The sequence below is a fragment of the Rhineura floridana genome, chromosome 3, assembly GCF_030035675.1.
Source record: "Rhineura floridana isolate rRhiFlo1 chromosome 3, rRhiFlo1.hap2, whole genome shotgun sequence".
Classification (NCBI taxonomy): Eukaryota; Metazoa; Chordata; class Lepidosauria; order Squamata; family Rhineuridae; genus Rhineura; species Rhineura floridana.
The window spans coordinates 6,988,997-7,009,409 of NC_084482.1; the positions used below are offsets into that span (position 1 = coordinate 6,988,997).

The 20,413-nt window shown below is 47.1% G+C and overlaps 1 protein-coding gene across 4 annotated transcripts in view; it reads left to right on the forward strand.

Moving 5' to 3' along the window:
• The window catches only part of BCAP31 (B cell receptor associated protein 31), a 40,547-nt gene extending 20,674 nt beyond the window's left edge, over positions 1–19,873 (forward strand). For 3 of the 4 annotated variants that reach the window (XM_061614204.1, XM_061614206.1, XM_061614205.1), the window contains exons 6-8: positions 6,933–7,059; positions 11,880–11,980; positions 19,148–19,873. In XM_061614204.1, the coding sequence (XP_061470188.1) occupies positions 6,933–7,059; positions 11,880–11,980; positions 19,148–19,186 (267 nt within the window). In that variant the 3' untranslated portion in view covers positions 19,187–19,873. The remainder of the gene's footprint in view (positions 1–6,932; positions 7,060–11,879; positions 11,981–19,147) is intronic. The other variant, XM_061614207.1, reaches the window with a different exon arrangement.
• The last annotated feature ends 540 nt before the right edge of the window (positions 19,874–20,413 follow it).

Consider the following 20,413-nt stretch of genomic DNA (forward strand, 5'->3'; position numbering starts at 1 on the left):
GATTTATCGGTGTGTGTTTTGGTTGGTGTCTGTAATCCTCTAAGGCTACGAGACTGCCTGCCACTCTATACACCAGGCCCCCTTTTATGGCTGTAACCTTACCCAGTGGGTTAATTGCCCACTGAGGCCTTGTTTTTCAGGAATACTCTGGGTGATTTGACCTACAAGATTGCTGTCCTAGCAAATGTCAAGCATGCAAAACAGCTCGCCCTGCAAGCCTTCCTCTTGCTAGCCTGGTGTTGGCAAGAGGCTTGCCGGCACTTAAATATGGGGTGCGCCTCAAAGTGGTGTTGCCCAGCTCTCTGATAGCTGAGGCACACTTTCCCTGGATGAAGAGTGGAAGCAAACGTTGTTCTTGACACGGCGCTTTTCTTCCATTAACATGCTGGGAGGAAGCTGTAGCCGGTTGGTATCTGCTCTGTCTGGCAGTGGCTCTCCAGGCAGAGTGGTCCTCCTTGGCACCTGCTACCGGATCCCTTGGAGCAGAGATGCCAGGAATCGGACCTGGGGCCTTCTGCGTGCCAGACAGGTGCTCCAGCATGAAGCTATGACCCCTCCTCCCCTCCATTTCAGGGTTTGTCTCTCTCCATCGAGAGCTCAAAGGTGTAGCAGGCAGCTGTCTCGGAAGGCAAGTTATTTTACTGACTCTTTGCAGGGAGAACACTGGGATGATCTAATGGAGGGGGGACAGAGGTAGGGCAGGAGCCAAGCAACGCTCTGCAGCCCTACCTTCTGGCAAGTGATGACCTTACTACTTGGTTCCTTACAGCAAACCGACCCCAGAGCCTTTCAGTGTGAAGGGCTAGGAAGGAAAACTGGTTCTCAGGATGCAGCACTGCCCCACAGAGCTGTATTGTGGCAGTCCTGCAGACAGGCAACTGTGTAGCACAAGGCTGAGGGACCTGTGGTCCTCCAGAGGTGGTTGGACTACCGTCCCCCTCCTCCTGACCATTGGCCAAGCTGTCTGAGTCTGATGGGAGTCGCAGTTGCTGGAGGGCCACATGTTCCCCCTCCGTGGTATGCAGTGTCCTGTTCCTCCTGGTAGGGCACAGTGCAAGGATTGTGCAACGTGCTGTCCCAGGTACATGGAGACCCACACCCAGAGTGGGCAACAGAGGTGGGGCCCTTTAGGTGAAGGGTGGTGGAGCATCTGCTTTGTATGCAGGAGGTCCCAGGTTCAAACCCCAGCATCTCCAGGTGGGGCTGGGAGAGAAGCCCGTCTGAAACCCAGGAGGGTGCTGCCAGTAAGCCATACTGAGCTAGATGGATCAGTGGTCTGACTCCGTGTAAGGCAGTTTCCTATGTTCAGATCGAATACTCACTGTCTGTTTTGTCTCTGCATGCTGTTTTCCAACTGAGGCTACGATTGCAAAGTGGGGCAGACACGACAATTGAGGCCTGCTTCTGTTCAGGGCCCTGTTGATCCTGGGATGTCTTGTGTCTCAGTGAGCAGTAGCAATTCTTTGCTGGGGGGAGGAGTGCTAAAGACATTCAGAGAATTTTTTTTCTCCTATTTACAGTGACACCGGGCTAGAAATGACCTTCAGGTAACTTGGTACTATTTGCTGTTCCTATTTGTCTTAACGTACCTTTTTAAATCCAGCAAGTGATGACCATAATGTGTACTCACCTGTGCTTGCTGTAAACTGCATGCCTGCTGGTACTGCTCTAGTAACTCACTAATGTAGGAATACACAGTTTGGCTAGCCAATCACTGCACCTTATTCAGCCTTCCAGACAACTGCAGACTTTTTCTTGAGAGAAGAAGCTGTTGCTCTAGGTTTTTTGCAGGCTTCTGAATTGCAGAGTTCAGTGCACGTGTTTTATTTTTAAAAAATCTCATACATGCTGACAGCAGTGGACGAGCCTCCCAGTTAAACAGGACACTGTCTTGCCTGCACCTAAATCTGTAAGAATCTGCCTGCGCTGGTTATTTTGCATCGTCTCCTGATCTCACCCTGGAGAACAAGTAATGTCTGAAGAGACTGTAAAACCCTGGCTATGGGAAGACTTGTTCACATGTGATTCTCCTCCCTCCCACACATCCCAAAACAACCCCTGGCACCTTCTAATAATTCACTAAGCATAGGCTTCTTAAATGTTTACACAATCTTTGCTGTCTCAAGGCCTAGAAACATATGAGAATCTCAGCTTTCATTTATAAGAATTCTGAACTAGATACCGGGTCCTCCCTTTCGCGTGGAGAGTACGAATGTGAAATGCAAGCTCCGCCAATAAATGTCATTGCCCTTCCCAAATGTGTGGGAGTATCTGGGAATCTGTGGCTTCTATGCAGAGTCCAGATTTCTTTTTTTTTAAAAATGAGCAAGCTTCCACCTCATGATGGGGAAGTGCCCATATGTTAGCAAGGTTTGACGATGGAAGCTGCAATGGACTCTGACCCTGGGGAGGGCTCCCAGTTCTTCCCCATGCCTCCCTTTATGTGTTTTTTTTCCTGCCTAGTTTTTTTTCTCTGCTTTTTCTCTTCCATATCCTATCAAACTAAGCATGGAAATTCCTAGAATAAAGCTTGCAGGCTTTCAGACTTGCGTAATTTCCAATTACAAAATAGGGGATAATGGTTGGGGGCAGGGGAGACACAGAGACGTCAAGCCTGCCTGTGCTCAAAACAGCCTTTAAACCTTCAGTGTGTTTCACTCCCCCCACCCCCATGGATCAGCCTGAAGGGGGCAGCCAAGCTCCACAGCTCTTGAGTTGCTGCAAGGGCACTGTCCCAAATCTTGCAAGAAGTTTTATGGAGTGGAGTTAATTAAGATTGCATATTAGCAGATAGCCTTGACCCTCTGAATGGCAGAGGTGGTTGAACATATACATGCTAATGTATAACTGATACCTCTTCCAACTGTAGCCATAAACATGATGCAAAGATTAAGAGGCAGACCTTGTTCAAGGGTGGTGATTACGGCTGGCGCTTTTGGTCTTGCCTCTGTTCTGTGCAGGGACTTCTTGGGGAGCTCTTCCTGGTGGGCGTCCTTTCCTCCCACCTTTCTCTGGGGCACTGCAGGTTGGCATAGCTAGAGACAAGAAGTAGGTGGAATGGACTTTCACCTCCTGTAAAAGTTGTCATCTTGTGAGATTTGCTGGTGAGGTTTTGCTTCACAGGATGGAAAGATGGCACTCTCTTTTCATTCCTTTTCTTCCTACTCCTCACCTGGATAGATAGGCCATCTCTGGACTAGCCTATACTGTCCCTTCCAGATGTTGTTGACTGGGGCTGATAGGTCCAGCTGAGTTGGAGTCCAACAACATCTATAAGGCACCACATAGGCTAGCTCAGCCTTTCCCAATCTTTGGGTCCCCAGATGTTGCTGGACTGCAGTTCCCATAATTCATGACCGTTGCCTATGCTGCCTTGGGATTGATGATACTTGGAGTCCAACATCTGGGGGACCCAAAGGTTGGGAAAGGCTGGGCTAGATCAACAAGATCTGGAGTATCATAGGCTCCTCTGGCCTAGCCTAGAGGCAGTTGGGCCCATGCCTCTTTTGGAATGCTGGCCCTTCTGCAGTGTTGCTTACTGTCTTGGGAGGGATGGGGCATGAGAAAACGGCAGCTTGAAATCTGTGTCCCTGGCTGCTTATGGTTGGCTTGGTCGGTGGAAACTGCATATCTTAAAACATTGGGAACTGGTAGAACGTCTGTTCTTGTTTGAATAAGGCAGGTTTGTAAATAGCCACTCATGTGTGGCAGGTAAATCTCTTCTAGGTAACCAGGCAGAAAAGCGGAACAAAAGGGTCATGTCCTTCTTTTGGGTCGCCAATTACTTAGGTGTGTGTTGATACATAAACACAATGGCTGACATTGTGAAATCATACATGCAGTACCCACTGAAATCAATGGATAAAGTTACTTAAGTTCCCATTGATATCTGTTTTTTTTCTGAGTATGGCAAACGCTGGATGTCACCCATAGTAAAAGTCTCTGAAGGCTGTTAACTTTTTCAGGCTGACAAGGGAGGGCTGGAATAATGCCTTGTGACTGATGCAGAGCACATGACACAACCTTTTAAGTTGACAGAACAGCTTCATCCTACAAAACAAGCATGCATGTGCTCAGACTTTTTACTTCTCTTTATAAGACGGCAAAACATAAGTGAGAATTTTTTTCGGGTGCCATTTTCAAAGTGGTTTGAATTTAAGAATCCATGTATGTTGCAACATCTGTGGAAAGAGTGGTGGGGATGCGGCAACAGAACAGTTTATGTGTTTCACAGTTGCGTATTTCACCCAACACCCTGCACATCAGAGAGAGAATTGAAAGTTTCCCGGAAATGGAGGTCAAAGGATAAAAAGACAGTTGAGAACACAAGAAGAACTCTGTTGGATCAGGCTCATCTTGCTGAGCATCTTGCTTTCATAGTGGCCAACCAGATGACTAGGGGAAGCCAGCACGCAGGACCTGAGTGGAAGAGCACCCTCCCTACTTGTGATTCAGAGCAATTAGTATTCAGACTTCCTCCGACAGTGGTAGTTGGACATAGTCATCATGGCTAGTAGCCAATGATAACCTTATCCTCCATGAATTTGTCTAATCTTCTTTTAAAGCCATCCAAGTTGGTGTCCATCATTGTGTCTTGTGGTAGCAAGTTCCATAGTTTAACTAAGTGCTGTGTGAAGTACCTTCCCTTGTCTATGCTACTTTTCTTTCGACATTCAGCTTCGCTGGCATGACATGCCACAGTCTTGTGAATCTCTGATATGAAAGTCTTGTATAACATATTTTCTGTGCATAGAATTGCTAATGTTAGGCTGTCACTGCCTATTATACCAGTATTTCCAATCAGGACTGCTTTTCATATAAGATGAACAATGATTGGGAAAACTCACACAACCTTCCAGATAAGGCTTAGGTTGAAAATAAAAGATCTCCTGCACTAATGCCCTTGTCCTGTCCCTGTCTCGACACCAGCCTTTTCTCTTTTCTGAAAGGTCAAGTTCTCTTTGCATAGTCAAATGTTCCTTCCATCCTGGGCTTATCTTACTCATTCTGCACTATCCAGTTTCAAAAAGTCGTGGTCAGCATTTCTGGGGTGGGTGGGGTGTACCTATTATTTGATTGGTTATGGGGTACTTACCTTCAGGGTTATGCAGCTTGGAGTAGACTGGGATTTTTGTTGGGAGAGCAGCAGGACTAAAGGTTGCAGGTTTGCTTATCGTATATCTCCAAAAGGGGCAGGGGTGAGAGTGTATGTATGAACTAGGTGACTGGGAAAGTCTGTGAAACATCAGTGATGAGTCTCGGAGAGAGGGCAGGCTGATCCAACTGCTCAACACTGCTTCCTCGCCTCCAGTTCCTCTGTTCTTGTAGCAGGTTGGGATCGGATTGTAAGCCATTTTTTTTCAGAGCCTCTCTGGGCTATAAAATGGGATGTAAGTATTTGAAACAGAATTGAAGAGATTTTTATTTCTGTAAAAAATAAAATTATCCAGTGTCCTCTGATAGGAAGTCCCCAGGTCAAATTGTGCCTCACCTATGAGCTCCCTGGCTGGCCTTGGTTAAGAGCCCCCCCCCCCCCGCATTTCCTGAGCATAGTCTCTGTGTCTGCAAACATAATGGCTTGCTTGGATAGCTAACCCGTACTTGTGACTGGCAGGACCATGACCTTTCTCCACTGGAAAGGGCCCAGTCCTTGACCTTGCATTGCACCTCTTAAACATGAGATCAGGGGAACCCCAACCCAGCTCCTCTTGGTAAACACAGTACAACTTCGGTACCTTTTTGCTTCCTTTCCCATTCCAAGGCTGGAAGGAAAGCTGGAGGCTTGTCAACCTCACGAGAGGGTAGTATGTGGCAAGGGGAATTGTGGACCCCTGAAGGTCATGGTGAGCTTATCCTTAGAGAATAGCTGTCAGGATTATGGTGCACACATGTGTGTACATGAAGTGCATTGAAAATTCAAGTGCTTTTTAACTTTATCTTTTAATTGCAATTTCATTGAGAGAAAAAAGAAAAAAAGAGAACCTCCCCATCAGCTTACATCAACAAAACATTTAAATATGTATACGTCCATTTAGTTTACATATATAGATCAACATATGCCACCCAAATATGTATCCAGATGAAGTTGGTGTTCATAGAAGATATGCTGAAATGAAACAAGGGCAATTAGGTCATCAAACCATTGCATAATAGCTGGTGGATATTTGGCCTTCCAGGCTTGCAGTATAAGTCCCTTTGTAACCATTAGGGCATGTAAAGTCAATTCTTACTACTTATGTTTCTCCAGAATGCATTTTGCCAACAAGTTGGGACTGGTGGGCTTAAGTGTTCCCACCTCCCACAATTATAAAGTCCAACCACTGCATCCTGTTCCTCTCCCCCTTGCACTGCCTGCAATAGCTTTTTGGGTGGGAGGGGAGAAGACAACCTCTAGAGTAATCCATAAACTTCATAAACTTATTTTTTAAAAAATCTCAAGAAATCATCTTCTAGTGTCTCAAAACTACTTCCTGGAACTTGTAGTGGTTTTCTTATCTGTATTACCTAGGCACCCTGACCTGCTTCAGGAGGGCGATATAAATTGAATAAATCATCACCATCCTCCTCCTCTGGCTGTTTCAACTCTGTAGAGATGGGTTGACACTGAAGTTGTGCAAAGTGTATTGGGGGGAGTCGCCAGGAGAGAAAGCAAGTGCTCATGTATAGCTCAGTGAGTTGTAAGGTGTTTTGTGTGTGACTGTGCACGCGCATTATGTTTTGTGTCAAGTTATCTAGAAAGGCAGGCCTGCTCTGGATTCAAGCCCAGATCCTCCTAGAAATGCAGGACTCGGGTTATGGGAGTTGTAACAATGTTTCAGAAGAGAATGAGATTCTTCTTGTTCAGAGGAGCTGGTCCGATGGGACTAGAGCTCCATTCTCCACTTATTTGCTGATTTCTCTTGTATTCTCTTATCTCCCCCCACCCCATACAGCAGCTGAAGCTGGCAGGAGTAGATGTAGCAGATCTGGACACCAAAGGTGTTGAGACAGAGAAAGAGAACAAAGCCCTGCAGGGTGAAGTAAAAAAACTGACGGATGACTTGGCCTCCACAAAAAAAGGTACAAGACTTGGTGGGGGATGTTGGTTTGTTTCCCCCCGCTTATGGAGGGTTAGTGTGGAGTATCCCCTCAACCCTAGTAAGCGCCATTTCCCAGCAACCTACAGAGAATGGCCGCAGCCTACTAGAGACCCTGGACTCTTCCCTCACTCCCCCCAAATTGTATGTAGCTGGTTCATCAGGGCTGGAAGCCAGTGAAAGGATGATATGCAATCTATTTATGGCTCTAGAACTGTACACCCATGTGCCTTCCTCATGTACTACCTCAGTATGCCCCCATCCCTCCTCTCTTCTGCTTAAAATACTTCACTTGGCTTTGGGAAAAGATGGGCACAGCCCCAAAAAGTTTGTTTGTAAACACTTTGATTTCTCTGTAGTCACGAGGCTGCTGTTTTTCCCCTCACCTTGCAGTGCCCTACCCGGCTCTAGATTCGCTCAGCCTGGGCACTGAATAGGCCGTGGCAATGGGGATTACTTCTTGCTATATTATTTCTTCAAGCTGTTTATGGCACTTCAGTTTCGGAGTGCATGTGCCCAGTGCAGGCTGAAATGTTTGGAGCTCCTTTCCAGTTAAACCAGCCGTCGCCAGCTTGGTTTGTGGTGGGTGGGGCTGATGGGAGTTGCAGTCCAAAAGATCTGGAGAATGCCAGGCTGGCAAAGGCTGAACTGTTAAAACAATTATCTTTTCTGTGCTTCTTGGCTTTACTGAAAACAGCTTGCCCAGCCTTTTATTCTGGGGATGGGGGAACCTGTGGCCCTCCAGTGGCCTGGGAGATGGAATCCAGCAACGGCTAAAGGCCCACAGGCTTCCCCATCCTTGCCCCCAATTCCTTTCCCCCCCCAATTGAAATACAGCTTAAACTGATGTAGCTTCACTTGCTCGCATTGATCCCAGAGGCAGCCCTCCTGTGAAGCAGGCGTCTCAGGCACCCGAGTGCAAATCATGTGGGAAGTTCTTCTGCATAAGCCCCACTGAAACAAATGAGAGCTGTGTGTAAGAGCGTAGCAGCTTAGTGGAGGGCAATGCTGCTGTTTTGATCTTTGGCTGCACTGTACTTTACCTTTGTTAACCCTTTCCTTGTCTCCCCCATAGTCACATTTATTCCTTATGTTTGATTCCATTTATGCACTCCTTCCCATAAAATATCTCAAAGCAATTTCACGGTAAAAACAATTCCATTTGTAAACCATTCTGTGCTTAGCAGCCTTGTACCCAGCATCGCTCTGGTATTCTGAGGAACAAAAAAAATGTCAGTGCAGTTCTGAAAAGTTCAGTCTGCCATCTTGACTCAAAATGGCATCTGATTGCATCCTTACAGACAAACCTGCTTCTTGATATCAGGAGCCATCATGCAAAATTTGGTTAAAATCTGTGAAGATTTGAAAGGTGCAGTCCACCATTTTGTTTCAAAATGGCATCCAGTTGTAGCCAAACATAGACAAAAACACGCTCCTTGATTTCAGGAACAGTTGGGCAACATCTGGTTACAATACCTTAAGAGATGTACCAATGCATAGTGGACAGACAAAAATACAACTTTTCAAAGTATGTAGTAGATAATAGAAACAATTTACAAAATCCATTGCAGATATAAAATGAGATATTGTGAGCCAAGCTCCCCCTAGAACAGGGACATTTGGAGGGAATGGGGGTGTCTTTGTGTATTCTGTAAAGCCCACATGTGTAGTTGGTCAGGATCCCCCCATGGAATACTTGTGGGTGGGTCACTAAGGTGTTTGCAATGGCAAATTTGCTGACACCAGCACTGAATGTCAAAGAGATCAGAGGTTTGTTGGGAGACGAGATTTCTGGTTGTGAAGGGCACAACTTTGTTTCAGAATCTGGCAATGGCCTTTCCGTGAATGAGTTGCTTGCCCCAAAGTAGATAGCCAGAACTCTTTGCTGCCAATAGGAATGGGGAACTTCTGGTCCTCCAGATGCTATTAGATTCCAACTCCCATCAGCCCCAGCCTGCGTGGCCAGTGGTCAGGGATCATGGGAGTTGTAGTCCAACAACTCCTGGAGGGCCACTTCTGACTTGAAAAGTATTTGTGTGGAGAATTGAGCAGCAGCATGCAGAACGTTTCATGGCCTCCTCCTTGCCGTGAATTGGGTGACCCACTTGCCGTTAGTGAGGAACTGCACCAGGCAGAAATCTTAAATTTATTGCAATGGGCAGGAGAGCTATAGGTACCACTCATGGCTGCCACCTCCCCCAGCTCAGGGAGCTGAGTGAACAAGGTAGACCTTGAACCTTGCAGTGACATAGTGGGGATATTTTCTCTTCTCCCACAGCATGCATTTAAAAAAAGAGGCTCTGGAGGTACTACAGTTCTCAGTTGCAGTATCAACTAGTCTAAGCAGTTTCTCCAGGGCTCATTTCCAGAGCTGGGAAACCAGAGGGGTTTACATCAGCCCTAGAGGAATCCTGGAGCTGGGAAGTTTTGGGTGTCACTTGCCCTTCTGACCTTCTCAATTCTTGGTGGGCTTGTGTAACACTTCCAGCTTCACTTTTACTCCCCCTGACTTTGGTCCCCCCCCCCGTAAATGGTGCAGTGACCAGGCAAGGAGTGTAACAGATTGTGTCTTGTGCAACACACTCTGGACACGCAAGCAGTGGCCAAGATGTCTTTAGGTTTGATATGTCTGAAATCAGATTTTGCGGGGCTGGGGAGAGGGGGCTGTGCATGCCTGGGTTAAAGTGGCCTCCTGTCTCTTTTTCCCACATGCCTTTTTCATAGCCATTGTAGGGGGTGCTACATATCCTCCTTTGTCTGGGGAGCCTAGCACTCGGCTGGTGCTGTTAAGAGGCAGAAAAGCTGCTAAATTTGGCAAGACTTGTTCTTGTAAGCCAGAGGCTCTTCATTTCTTTTGCATGATGATCCTCCTCAGTGAAGTGTCCAAGTAGACAGGTAGTCATCAGCCTGAAGATAGATAGCTGGGGGCTTGCGCTCTCTCTCTCTCTCTCTTGGTTATGTGAACTTGGTACTTTTTTTTGCAAAGTTATCAAGAGGAAAGAACTTGCAGAAACACAGGCTTGTTACGAAAATGTATAATTTGACCTTGGTGCTGCAGGAGGTTGCATGATTGGCATATCCCCGAGGACTGCTTCATCTTTTGTCTGTCCAGCTCCCTCAGAGGACATCCTAATGGAGAGCTGGTGTTGCATAGTCGCTAAGTGGTCAGGCTGCAAGCTAGGGAAGTCATTGGTTCAACACCTCCTGTTCAAATAATATTCTCTCTCTCCTGCCTCCCTGCCCTGGGGCAGATGTAAGGTGAAGGGGTGCTTAGGTCTAGAAGTGATGGCAGTGAACATAAAAAGCCCTGCTGTATCAGGCCAAAGGCCTTATGTAGTCCAGCACCCTGTTCTCATAGTAGCCAGCCAGATGTCTTCGGGAAGCATGCAAGCAGAACATGAGTGCAACAGCCACTCTTTCCTCTTGTGATTCCCAGCACCTGGTTTTCGGAGGCATACTGCCTCCAACATAGCCCTTTTGGCTAGTAACTGTTGATAGCCTTCTCCTCCATGTCCAATCCTCTTTTAAAGCCATCCAGGTTGGTGGCCATCACCATCTCTTGTGGGAGGGAATCCCCATCATTTTAGCATGCACTGTGTTAAACTGATGAGGAAGGTCAAGCAAGAATATTTTCTGTGCCTTCCTAATGGACCATTCATATCCTTTCAGGACAGCATCGTACAGTAACCAGCAGTGGGTGTCCTTCTCTTCCCGTGGTGCTTCTACCTTTCATGGGAAGTGTGCCAGTTGCTCTATGACTTTCCCTATTGGGAGCCTTACAATGCAGTAAGTGGGGCTTGGATTTGGTGCCAAATGGAAGCTGCAGAGTGGAGCTCATCCCAGCAGGGCTTGGATTTGGCACTGAATTTAAATGCAGCACTGACTGCAAGCTCCGCTTTCATCAGGGATTGGCTGCAATTGGGAGCTCCAGTTGGGAAACCGGGCCATGCCATTGGCTTCAAATTTTAAAAGGCACTGAATGCAAGCCTTGCTTGCCAAGGAACAATTGGGACTGCACTTTAAGTTTTCCAGCTATTCCTTTGCAGCTGCAGCTTTACCTGTGACGTCAAGGATGGGGCGTGTATTGACGTATTGGAATCTTAAGTCGTAGAACTGGAAGTGACTCAGGGAATCATTTGGGTTAGGATTCCAGTTCCTCACTCCTACAATACATCAGCAAATGCTAGAGAAATAAGTAGTTTGGGGAAAGGGGCAGGATCCTAATTCAGAACAAAAATTTGGACAGGAGCATCTTGGAGATTGTCTGAAGGAGCTTGCCTGAGTATGATCTAGTCAATTATTTCAAGCTTGCATGGTACTAATTGTACTTGAAAACCACTGTCTATATCTTTGAGCAGTACCTTTAACTGAACCGGCTGCTGCTGGTCCAGTGCAAACTCTGCAGTTCTGGATTGCCAATGCAAAAGCAGTTCTGCCTATGCCGCATGATTTCAGCTTGACAAAAATAAGTGGCTAGGCTTATAGCATCCTTATTGGATGCAAAGCCAGTGGGAACATGGCTGTAGCTAGCTGAGGTGCAGAGGGGATTTGGTGGAAGATCACAGCTACCTCTCTGAATGGAAAGACTGCCACTTTTCTAAGCCTGGAGGAGGAACTGTGGTCTCCACGTAAGCCCTATCTTGTTAATCTGGAGTGACATATGTTCTGTTTAGAGATCTGCATGTTGCGCACACACCACACACAAGACAAGTGACTTGGCCTGCTGTTCTCTCAACTATCTGCTTTAGCTGGGATATGTGGAGATTGTTGTAATGTGTGCTTTTCTTCCTCCTTTCCACCCAGCCTTGGAGAAGGCAGAGAACGAGGCCCTGGCTATGCGCAAACAGGCCGAAGGACTGACCAAGGAGTACGACAGGCTGCTGGAGGAACACTCCAAGCTCCAGGTGCCCAGGGGAGGAAAGGGGGGTGGCAAAAATCTGTTCTGAGGTGGGAGTGAGACAAGCAGGGCCTTGCTGCATGAGGCCACATTGCGCCTGTCTGGGCTGTTCCAAAAGTCAGGTCTTTGGCTCCTGAGGGCCCCCAAACTGTTTGCTACTTGAGTTGGTGTCTTGTTGCTGCAAGGAGCAGTGGGGTTTCTGTTGTAGATCTGAGCCAGAAGGCAGCACAGGTGCTGCAAGGGGTTGGGGACTCAGAAACCCAGTCGCAGATAAAGAGTGCTCGCCCCATTAGCGCTTACAGCCACTCTTGGAGTGCAAAGCTCATTATCTACACCACTTGTCATCAACCTGGTGTCCTCCAGAGGTGGTTGGACTACAACTTCCATCATCCCTGACCATTGGCCTTGCTGGCTGAGGCTGTGGCAGTTGGGGAGTCCAACAGCATCTGGAGGGCACGTGTTTGGGGGTTGCTGATCTACTCTGTTTTAGGAAGGGAAGGGTCTTAGCTCAGTGGTAGAGCATCTGGCTTTGCATATGCAAGGTTCCTAGTTCAATCCCCGGCATCTCCAGATAGCTGTGGGAATGTCCTCTTCCTAAAACCCTGGAGAGCTTATGCCTGTCGGTGGGGACAATCTTGAGCTAGATGGACCAATGGTCTGACTTGGTAGAAGGCAGCTTCCAATGTTTCTGTGCTCTTCTTCCAGGTTCCTCTTCCCTTCTGCCTTCACTCTAGTCCCATTGGGGTTCTCCCTTGGGAGAGAGGTTGCTTCCCAGTGACCAGAATGGACAAATGGGAAAATAATTGGGTGGATCTAGAGCACTAAAGGTCCTCATGTGGTTCCTCCCCCCTAAAATGGGATTGAGGGAGATGCCCCAAGCAGAACTGCTTTTCTCTTGCCTTGCATTTTGTTCCTTGTTGAATTTCAGCTCTGTGTGAGGTGGTGAGTCCAGTGGTCCCTCCCACTGGGCAAAACCAGCTTTGTGAATATATCTTCCCCCAGATCAGAGCAGCTGGGAGTCTTCTGCAGTTTCATCTGTGTCTGAAAATAGAGGCATGGTTTAGAATTGCTCAAGCTTTCAGGGAAAGCAAGAGTTGGGTCTTCCAATGACTACCACCTCAGTCAATCCCTCTCCCTCTCTCCTCCTTGCACACTATATCCTTTGAGTGTGGATCAGCTACTCTTTAGAGTTAGCAATTGCCCTCCACAAGTTCTGGAATCCTGTTACGGATAGTCTCCCTCCCTGTTGTTTAAATCCCTAACCCTAAAATGTGGCCACCACACATGTAAAGCACTATTATATCACTCTGAGCAGTCCTGGCTTCCCCCCCCCCAAATCCTGGGGATTGTAGTTTGTTAAGGGTGCTAAGAGCTGAGAGGAGACCCCTATTGCCCTCACAGAGTTACAATTCCCACAGTTCCCTGGGAAGAGGAGTTCATTGTTAAAACACTCTGTTAAAGCAGCTCTGTGAGGTGAAGAGGGGTCTCTCGACACCCGTAACAAGCTACAGTTCCCAGGATTATTTGGGGGAAACCATGATTGTTTAAAGTGATATGACACTGCTTTAAATGTATAGTGCAGATGAGGCCTCTGTTGGGAGAGGTTCTAAAGGGGCCACATAGAAGAAACATCCCTGCATGCAGGAGCTTCTGCCCCCCCCCAATCTTGGTTGCTCCTGTAAGTAACCACCACTATAGCTGGAAGAGGGTGCATTCAGTCTTTTGGGGAATGAGGAGGAGGAGCCCTAGTGCATTAACGGAGGCTCCTTGTGCACCCTAAGAAATGTTTTGAATCCATCTGGCCATAGCTGTGAGCTGTCCCAGGCCCTTTTTTCCTTCCCTCGGGCAGGCCAAGTTTAAATTGCCATCCCACAGCAAACACAGCATTGCTCCACATGTACGTGTGCGCACACACACAAGTTTAAAAATAATCCAGCCTTGGTTGCCAGAGAAACCTAATCTGCAGCACAGTGGCAGAAAGTAGCTGCACAGCTTTGCTTGTGGGTTTTTTCCCCAGCCCTTTCCCATTCGCTGGATTTCAGCAAGAGGGAGGAGCTTGGCAGTGCCCAGGAATCTCTCCTGGTAAACATCCCTCCACGTTTGTGGCAGCACGTAAGCAGGTCACAAGATGCTGCCTCACCTGGGAGCTGATAAAAGGGGAATTGAGGTGTGGGTGGGGAGGAAGAACATTGGACTGGCACCACCTCAAGGAAGTGCCGAAGGGGCAGGCTTGAGCGGTGGGGCTGAGCCCTTTGTAGCTCTTGTTTTCAGGCAGCAATACCAGAGGGTGCACTGTCTGCAAAGATGTGGAGGAAGCCAAAGGCTCCCCCCGTCATGCTACAATGACTATATACAAGTTCATAACTGTAGCTTGGAAATGGAGTAGTGGTATCTAGTTAATGGAGATGTAAAACTTCAGGAAGAGCTCCCAGCTATTGTTTTGAGACCAAAGGATCTTTTCTGTTTTTATGACATAGCTTGGTAGATCTGCTGCCTTGGGAGTTGGGAAAAGTGTTCTCTTCCAACCATGACCTTTTGATGTCCGCTCCCGCTCTCAGTGCCCACACTTACCAGCCCCTCCTTTTTACCCTAGTCACTGTCGGGCATCCCTTGGGGGCAATTCCTGATCTCTTCTGTATTCCTCACATGCCAGACTGGCTAGTAACTGAGGGTCTCCTCTTTCCGTCTCCTCCCCAAACGTTTAGAGGGGAAGGCTTGACTTGGCTCCAGTCAGTTCACATGAGCTTTGTGCTCTGCAGGCCCCTGTTGGTGGTGGGGTGTGTGTACAGCATTTTCTGTGATCTCTGCTACGCGGTGGGTTTGGATTTCTTGGATTGGGACAATGACTGCCTCTTCCCTGAAGCTCAAAACGCATTTTCTTAAGGCTTTGTTCCGATCTCCCAAAGTGGGCCCATGCTGAATAAGCCTCAAGCCTCTGGAGCTTAATCACCCAAACACAGGATCTTTTTGGCTTGCGATGGGCCTCGCTGGTTGTTGTGTGCGGTGTTCTGAATATCCTCTTCCCGATCCCTTCTCATCACAACCCACCACTTCCAGCCCACAAGTCCTTACTGAGCTCTGTCAGCTTTGCCTGCTTGCTGCAGCCACCTGCTTCCCCCTCCCCCCCCCTTTGCGGTCCCAGAGCTGGCGTGATCCGGCTGCCAAGACTCAGTAACAGCCTTGCCAGCTGCCTAAAAATAGGATCTCTGTGTTGCTATTATTGTAATGGCTTTACAGGATGGTACTGCTAAGGAATGATACCCGCCTCCTTCTAAGAGCCAGGCTACAGCAAAGCTTCCTTTTGGGTATCTAGGGAAGCAGAATTGTCCTCTCCCTGGGTTGTTGATGATGGGCCTATCCAGCCACTCGTGTACCCTTAAGTAGTGCTCCCCACTAGCGAAAGTGGGCTGTTGTGCTGGCCTTTTGTTCAAGCAGCCTTCACCAACTTGGTGCCCTCCAGATGTTTTGGATTACAACTCCCACCGGCCTCAGCACAGTCATCTGGAGGGTACCAGGTTGGGGAAAGCTGTGTTAAGGAGATGGAGGCGTGAATGAAAATGACAGTGTCTTAGGGACTCTGCTATACATGCATGTTTTTGGCAGCAGAAGGGAGAAGCTAAGATTATTGTTATTATTTGGGCAATTTATATATCGCTTATATAAATTTGTATATTTGTTTTTAGTTACTGTAAACCACCCAGAGAGCTTCGGCTATGGGGTGGTATATAAATACAATAAATAAATAAATAAAATTTAAATAAAACTAAGTGGTGTACAACATATTTTAAAATACCTTAAGACAGCAAATACAAAAAACAATAAAATACAAATTAATAACTGAACAAAACATACTCTTTAGTATAAACATGTGCAAACATTGCACATAAGGTTAAGTACAAGAAAAAATCATAAACACAGTAGACTAAACAAAATATTAATTAATAATAAAAAAATCCTTTTTCTTAAACATAGTAGATTAAACTACTGATCTACTGACCAAAATAAATCAGATCATTTTTAAATCATAATTTAATAAAAATCGAACAATTAAAACAGCCAGCCCCCTAACAAACAGAATTTCATCTAACTACAGTTGAAAAGATGGTAAACTCCACGCAGCAAGTAGAAATTCCTCTCTGTAATGGGTGAGGTATCCTACTGAGTAAATCTTTCTCATGCATCTCTTCATCTTCTCTGTCACTGCACCCCAAACATATCCTATACAGCAGGGGTAGCCAACATGGTGCCCTTCAGCTCCCATCAGCCCCAGCTAGCATGGCCAAAGGTCAGGGATGATGGCATTACAACATCTGAAGGGCTCCACATTGCTCCCCCTCCTTTACAGAGTGCTTTGCATCTCCCCTACGTATCAAAAAAAGGGCCGTATTGTCCTACTACCTTTCTGCTCTGCTTAAGTGTAGCTCCACCACAGCTTTTCAAGGAGAGAATTTAGAGGTGGGGGGAAGAGGCAGAGGAAGACCTTCATGCATTGAGCAGGGAGTTGGACTTGATGGCCTTATAGGCCCCTTCCAACTCTACCGTTCTGTGAAGACTGGATTCTGATTGGGTAGCAGAGTCCTTTTGCATGTTCTAGGGAGGCATCTGAAATTGTAGCAGCCGGCTATTTCTCACATCTCTTTAGCTTGGTTGGAGTGTCATGGGCTGTAGCTGTTGTAACCCTCTTTGGCCCAAGCAGCTGTTTCTGTCTTCCTGGTCATTCTGGACAGTTCCCTCATGCCATCTCCAGGTTGCATAGTAAAGATTCCCCTACAGAGCCAGGTGGTCTTCCTGCTCCCTTGGGCTGTGTAAACAAATTCCTCCCCCTTGGGTAGGATTGCAATAGTCCAGGACTGACTAGTTGGCAGAGAGGTAGAATGCTGCCGCTGTTCCTCCTCCTGGAGCTCTGCAGGACAGATCTGCCGTGGGTCACTGGGCATCTAGTTTGGGGGTGGGGGGGTTGCAGGAGTATTCCTCCTAAGGCAAAACTGTCTTTTCGAAACGACTGTTAAGAATGCCTTATTTGCCTCTCAAGTTGCCATTAATGTGTCAAGCAGCACGAGAGGACTGTGCTTAAAATAATAACCTTTAGCAATATGACTTGATGTGATGGAATCTGTGGATAGGTCTGGCTCTCAAGATGTCTGTTGCTGAAGCCTGAGACCTGGTGTACCATACGAGTCAGGAAGTCCTTGATTCAAATGTTGCCTCTGCCATAAACTCACTATGTGGCCTTAGACAGGCCGCTCTGTCTCAGCCTCAGTGTTCTGCCACCTAATCTGCAACATGGGATAACACTGACTTATCAAGGTTATTGTAAGGATTGCAACTAGATAATGCATGTGAAGTGCTTCCAACACTTGAAAGCACTATTGAAATGCTAAATGCTATTGATTGTTTTTGATGGTACTTTTGTAGAGAGAGAGTAAAGCACAGCCTCTGGCCTCTCCTGTAAGAATGTGGCACACGGGAAAACAGAGGGCACAATATTTCTAAGAGTACAGAATCATTGGTACCAGAGTCTTATATCCTCCATAAGCAACACTATGCCCAGGCAATCCCAATTCTAAGCCAAGAAAAGTTGTATTTTGTAGCATGTATGAATCATGTACATTGAGCAGACTTGGGATGCCTCCAGAACTGATCTTGCAGGAGAGATTCAAGCACCTATTTGAACTATAGGTTTATGCATTTACAGTGGATTAAAGGCCTCTGTCGCCCTAGTGCAACCAATCCTCTTTTTAAAAAATGTGCTTTTCGCAGTTTGGAAGTGACAGAGAAATGCATTGAAAAGTGTGGGAGAAATGAATGACTAACAGGAAGCATGGAAAGACATGAATGCTCTTTGTCCAATAACCTTCTTGCAAACAAATCGGATCAAATGCTCAATAAAGACAGGCTGTAACCTCCATGTAAGTTTTGTGCAACCAAACCAGGATGAATGCTCAATAAGCAGGACATCTGGACACACACTTGCATAATTCTAAATGTTTCTATAATTCTAGTTTTGCTAGTGGTGGGGGAAGAGTAAGAAGCTATATAGGGCACTGGAGGCCACGCTCCCACACCACAGAAAATCTTATTCAGCCATCCTCTCTGGTTTCAGGAAGCACTGACTGCATGCACTCTTTCAAGAATGTTATTGAAGCCATGACGTCTAGAAACCTTCGAAGAAAGAGAGAAGATATTTTCAGGAAGCTAAATTCTGTGCCCAGTACTACATTTTGCACTCGCAGAGAGTCTTAGCAAGCACACAGCTGTGACCTGACTTTTGAGCATCCCTAACTGGTCAGGGTGTGGAATCACCACTAGGTTGCTGGGGAAAATATGCGGTCACTTCCTTTCATGAGGTTACTGTGCAATTACCAGCATTGGGCATATATGGCACAAGCAAATGTGACACGCTTGAATGATGTGCCTAAGAATGAGCCGCTCATGACCTTGCAGAATACAAAGGACAATGGCTTGAATGGAGATCTTGTGTCATTGGCCTGCAGGGAGTCAAATCTGTTCTATATGTTCGAGCGTGCAGGATCTTGTGACTAGCCTGTTATCGGCCTGAAGTGACAATGGGCTTGTATTTAGTTTTCTGCTACAGAGTATCCACTTGCTGCTTTGCTTTGCTGTCTGAAGCGTTCTGTGGATCTCCTAAGCAGGATTATCGCTTATTCTGTAAGAGTGTAACAGAAGTACATTATGTGATGATGGGTATGGAATTGAGTTTCCTGAGAATCTCATTTTTTCTTAAAGCTAATTTCTAGCGGCTGCATACATGCTTGAAAGTGCGTGGAGCTGCACTTGCTGTCATCTTAGAAGCCAAATAGATTTCCTGTGGTCTGAGCTGGACCCCAAGTGTCCTGCATATCTCTTTGCTCCTTCCCATTATTAATGCAAAAAAAAAAATGCAGAACAACTTACACAGGTCGCAGAATTCAGCCTTATTGACTTGATTGCAGCTTTTGGAGGGGGGGGGGACAGGGATCTCCACGTCCCTGTTCTTGAAGTTGATCTAAGCTTGTAAAATAGAGAAGTCGCCTGTTGTAAGGTTTTTACCTGTTGTAAGCTACTTTGGATGGGCTTGCCTAGAAAAGTGGCTTAAATATACCATTAAATGAAGTATCCACTTTTAACGTTTCATTCTATAACACCATGGGTTTTTTGTCCTTGTTTCTACCAGGAGGCTTGCGATGGACCAAGAGACAAGAAAGAAGAATGATCCCCCACGTTGGCCAGTCTCCGTCCGTTCCCTGGTTGCTGCACATTCACTCTTTTAGGGAACCTAGCCGAGCCCCTTCCCCTCACATTCTGGGTGTGGGTTGGATGGTCTGCTCCTCCACCATTATCCTTTCCTCCCCCTTCCCTGCCCTGCATCTCCCTGATGCTATAGCTGTTGAGTGGACTGCTATCACTCTTTATTGTGCTCCTGCTGCCGCCTCCTTCTTTTTTTTGGGGGGGGGGGGACAAAGAGGCTGGCTATGAACTTAACCAGAACGGTACTGCTGCTTGACTCTTGTAGCCCAGGGGATTTTTCTTGAGGGTGGAGGAGAAGAGCAGGAGGAAAAGGCCTTCCTTTCTGAGGAGGCAGGTGGCCCTGGGCTACCGGGGCCAGGAGCATCCTGTAGTGCTGAGGTGAGGGTTGGCTGGCTATTTCAGCATGTGCTCTATTGCTGTCCTGTCATCTTTTAGCTGTGCCTGCTTCCCCAGACTCTGGGTAGCCCCTCCTGCTTGATCTAAAGCCTGAAAGAACGTGAGTGGCGCATGTCTCAGTGTGCTTATGTGTGCCTGTTGAAATAATCTGGCTGTCATGGGGGAGGCCTACCCTCTGTCCACACCCCTCTGTTATTTTTTGTTAAGGACAAGGTGACTGTACAAAGCTTCTCATTAAAACTCTGGTAGAACAACACTGTTGGTGTGGCCTCTGAGTGAAGTGGGGATGGTGGACCCCTAGTTTACCATCTCTGGTTTTCTTGTAGCGCTGAATGCTGCTGGAGCTCTTGTATCCCAGGGGAGAGTGGGAGAGAGGAGGATTAATGACGTGTGGGGCTTGGGCTCTTCTTGCCCTTCTCCTAATTAGCTGAACTCAAAGCCGACCCCTCTTGACTTGCTTCTGAGGTCAGAAGGTGTGCCCTTCTGTCCCCAGGCTTGGCTGTGCTGTCTGCCAGCATCAGGTTACAGTAAAGGCTCTGAACCTGGTCCTTTTGTACTCGGTGTCTCCCTCCTAAGGTCTATCAAAGACCAGGGCAACAAGTTGCCACGGTGTGCGGTGTCTTGCTTGGTGCCCAAAAGGTGGCCACAGAAAAGCCATCTGAGCAAGGAAAGGAAAACATTTAAAAGGGGGAAGGGTGAAGAGCAGGACTTGATGGAGGAGCTGGTGAGGATGGAGTGAAGGAGAGTTAGGAAAAGGGGCTTTGGGAGAGGCAGGAGGATAATTGGAGGGATTTAC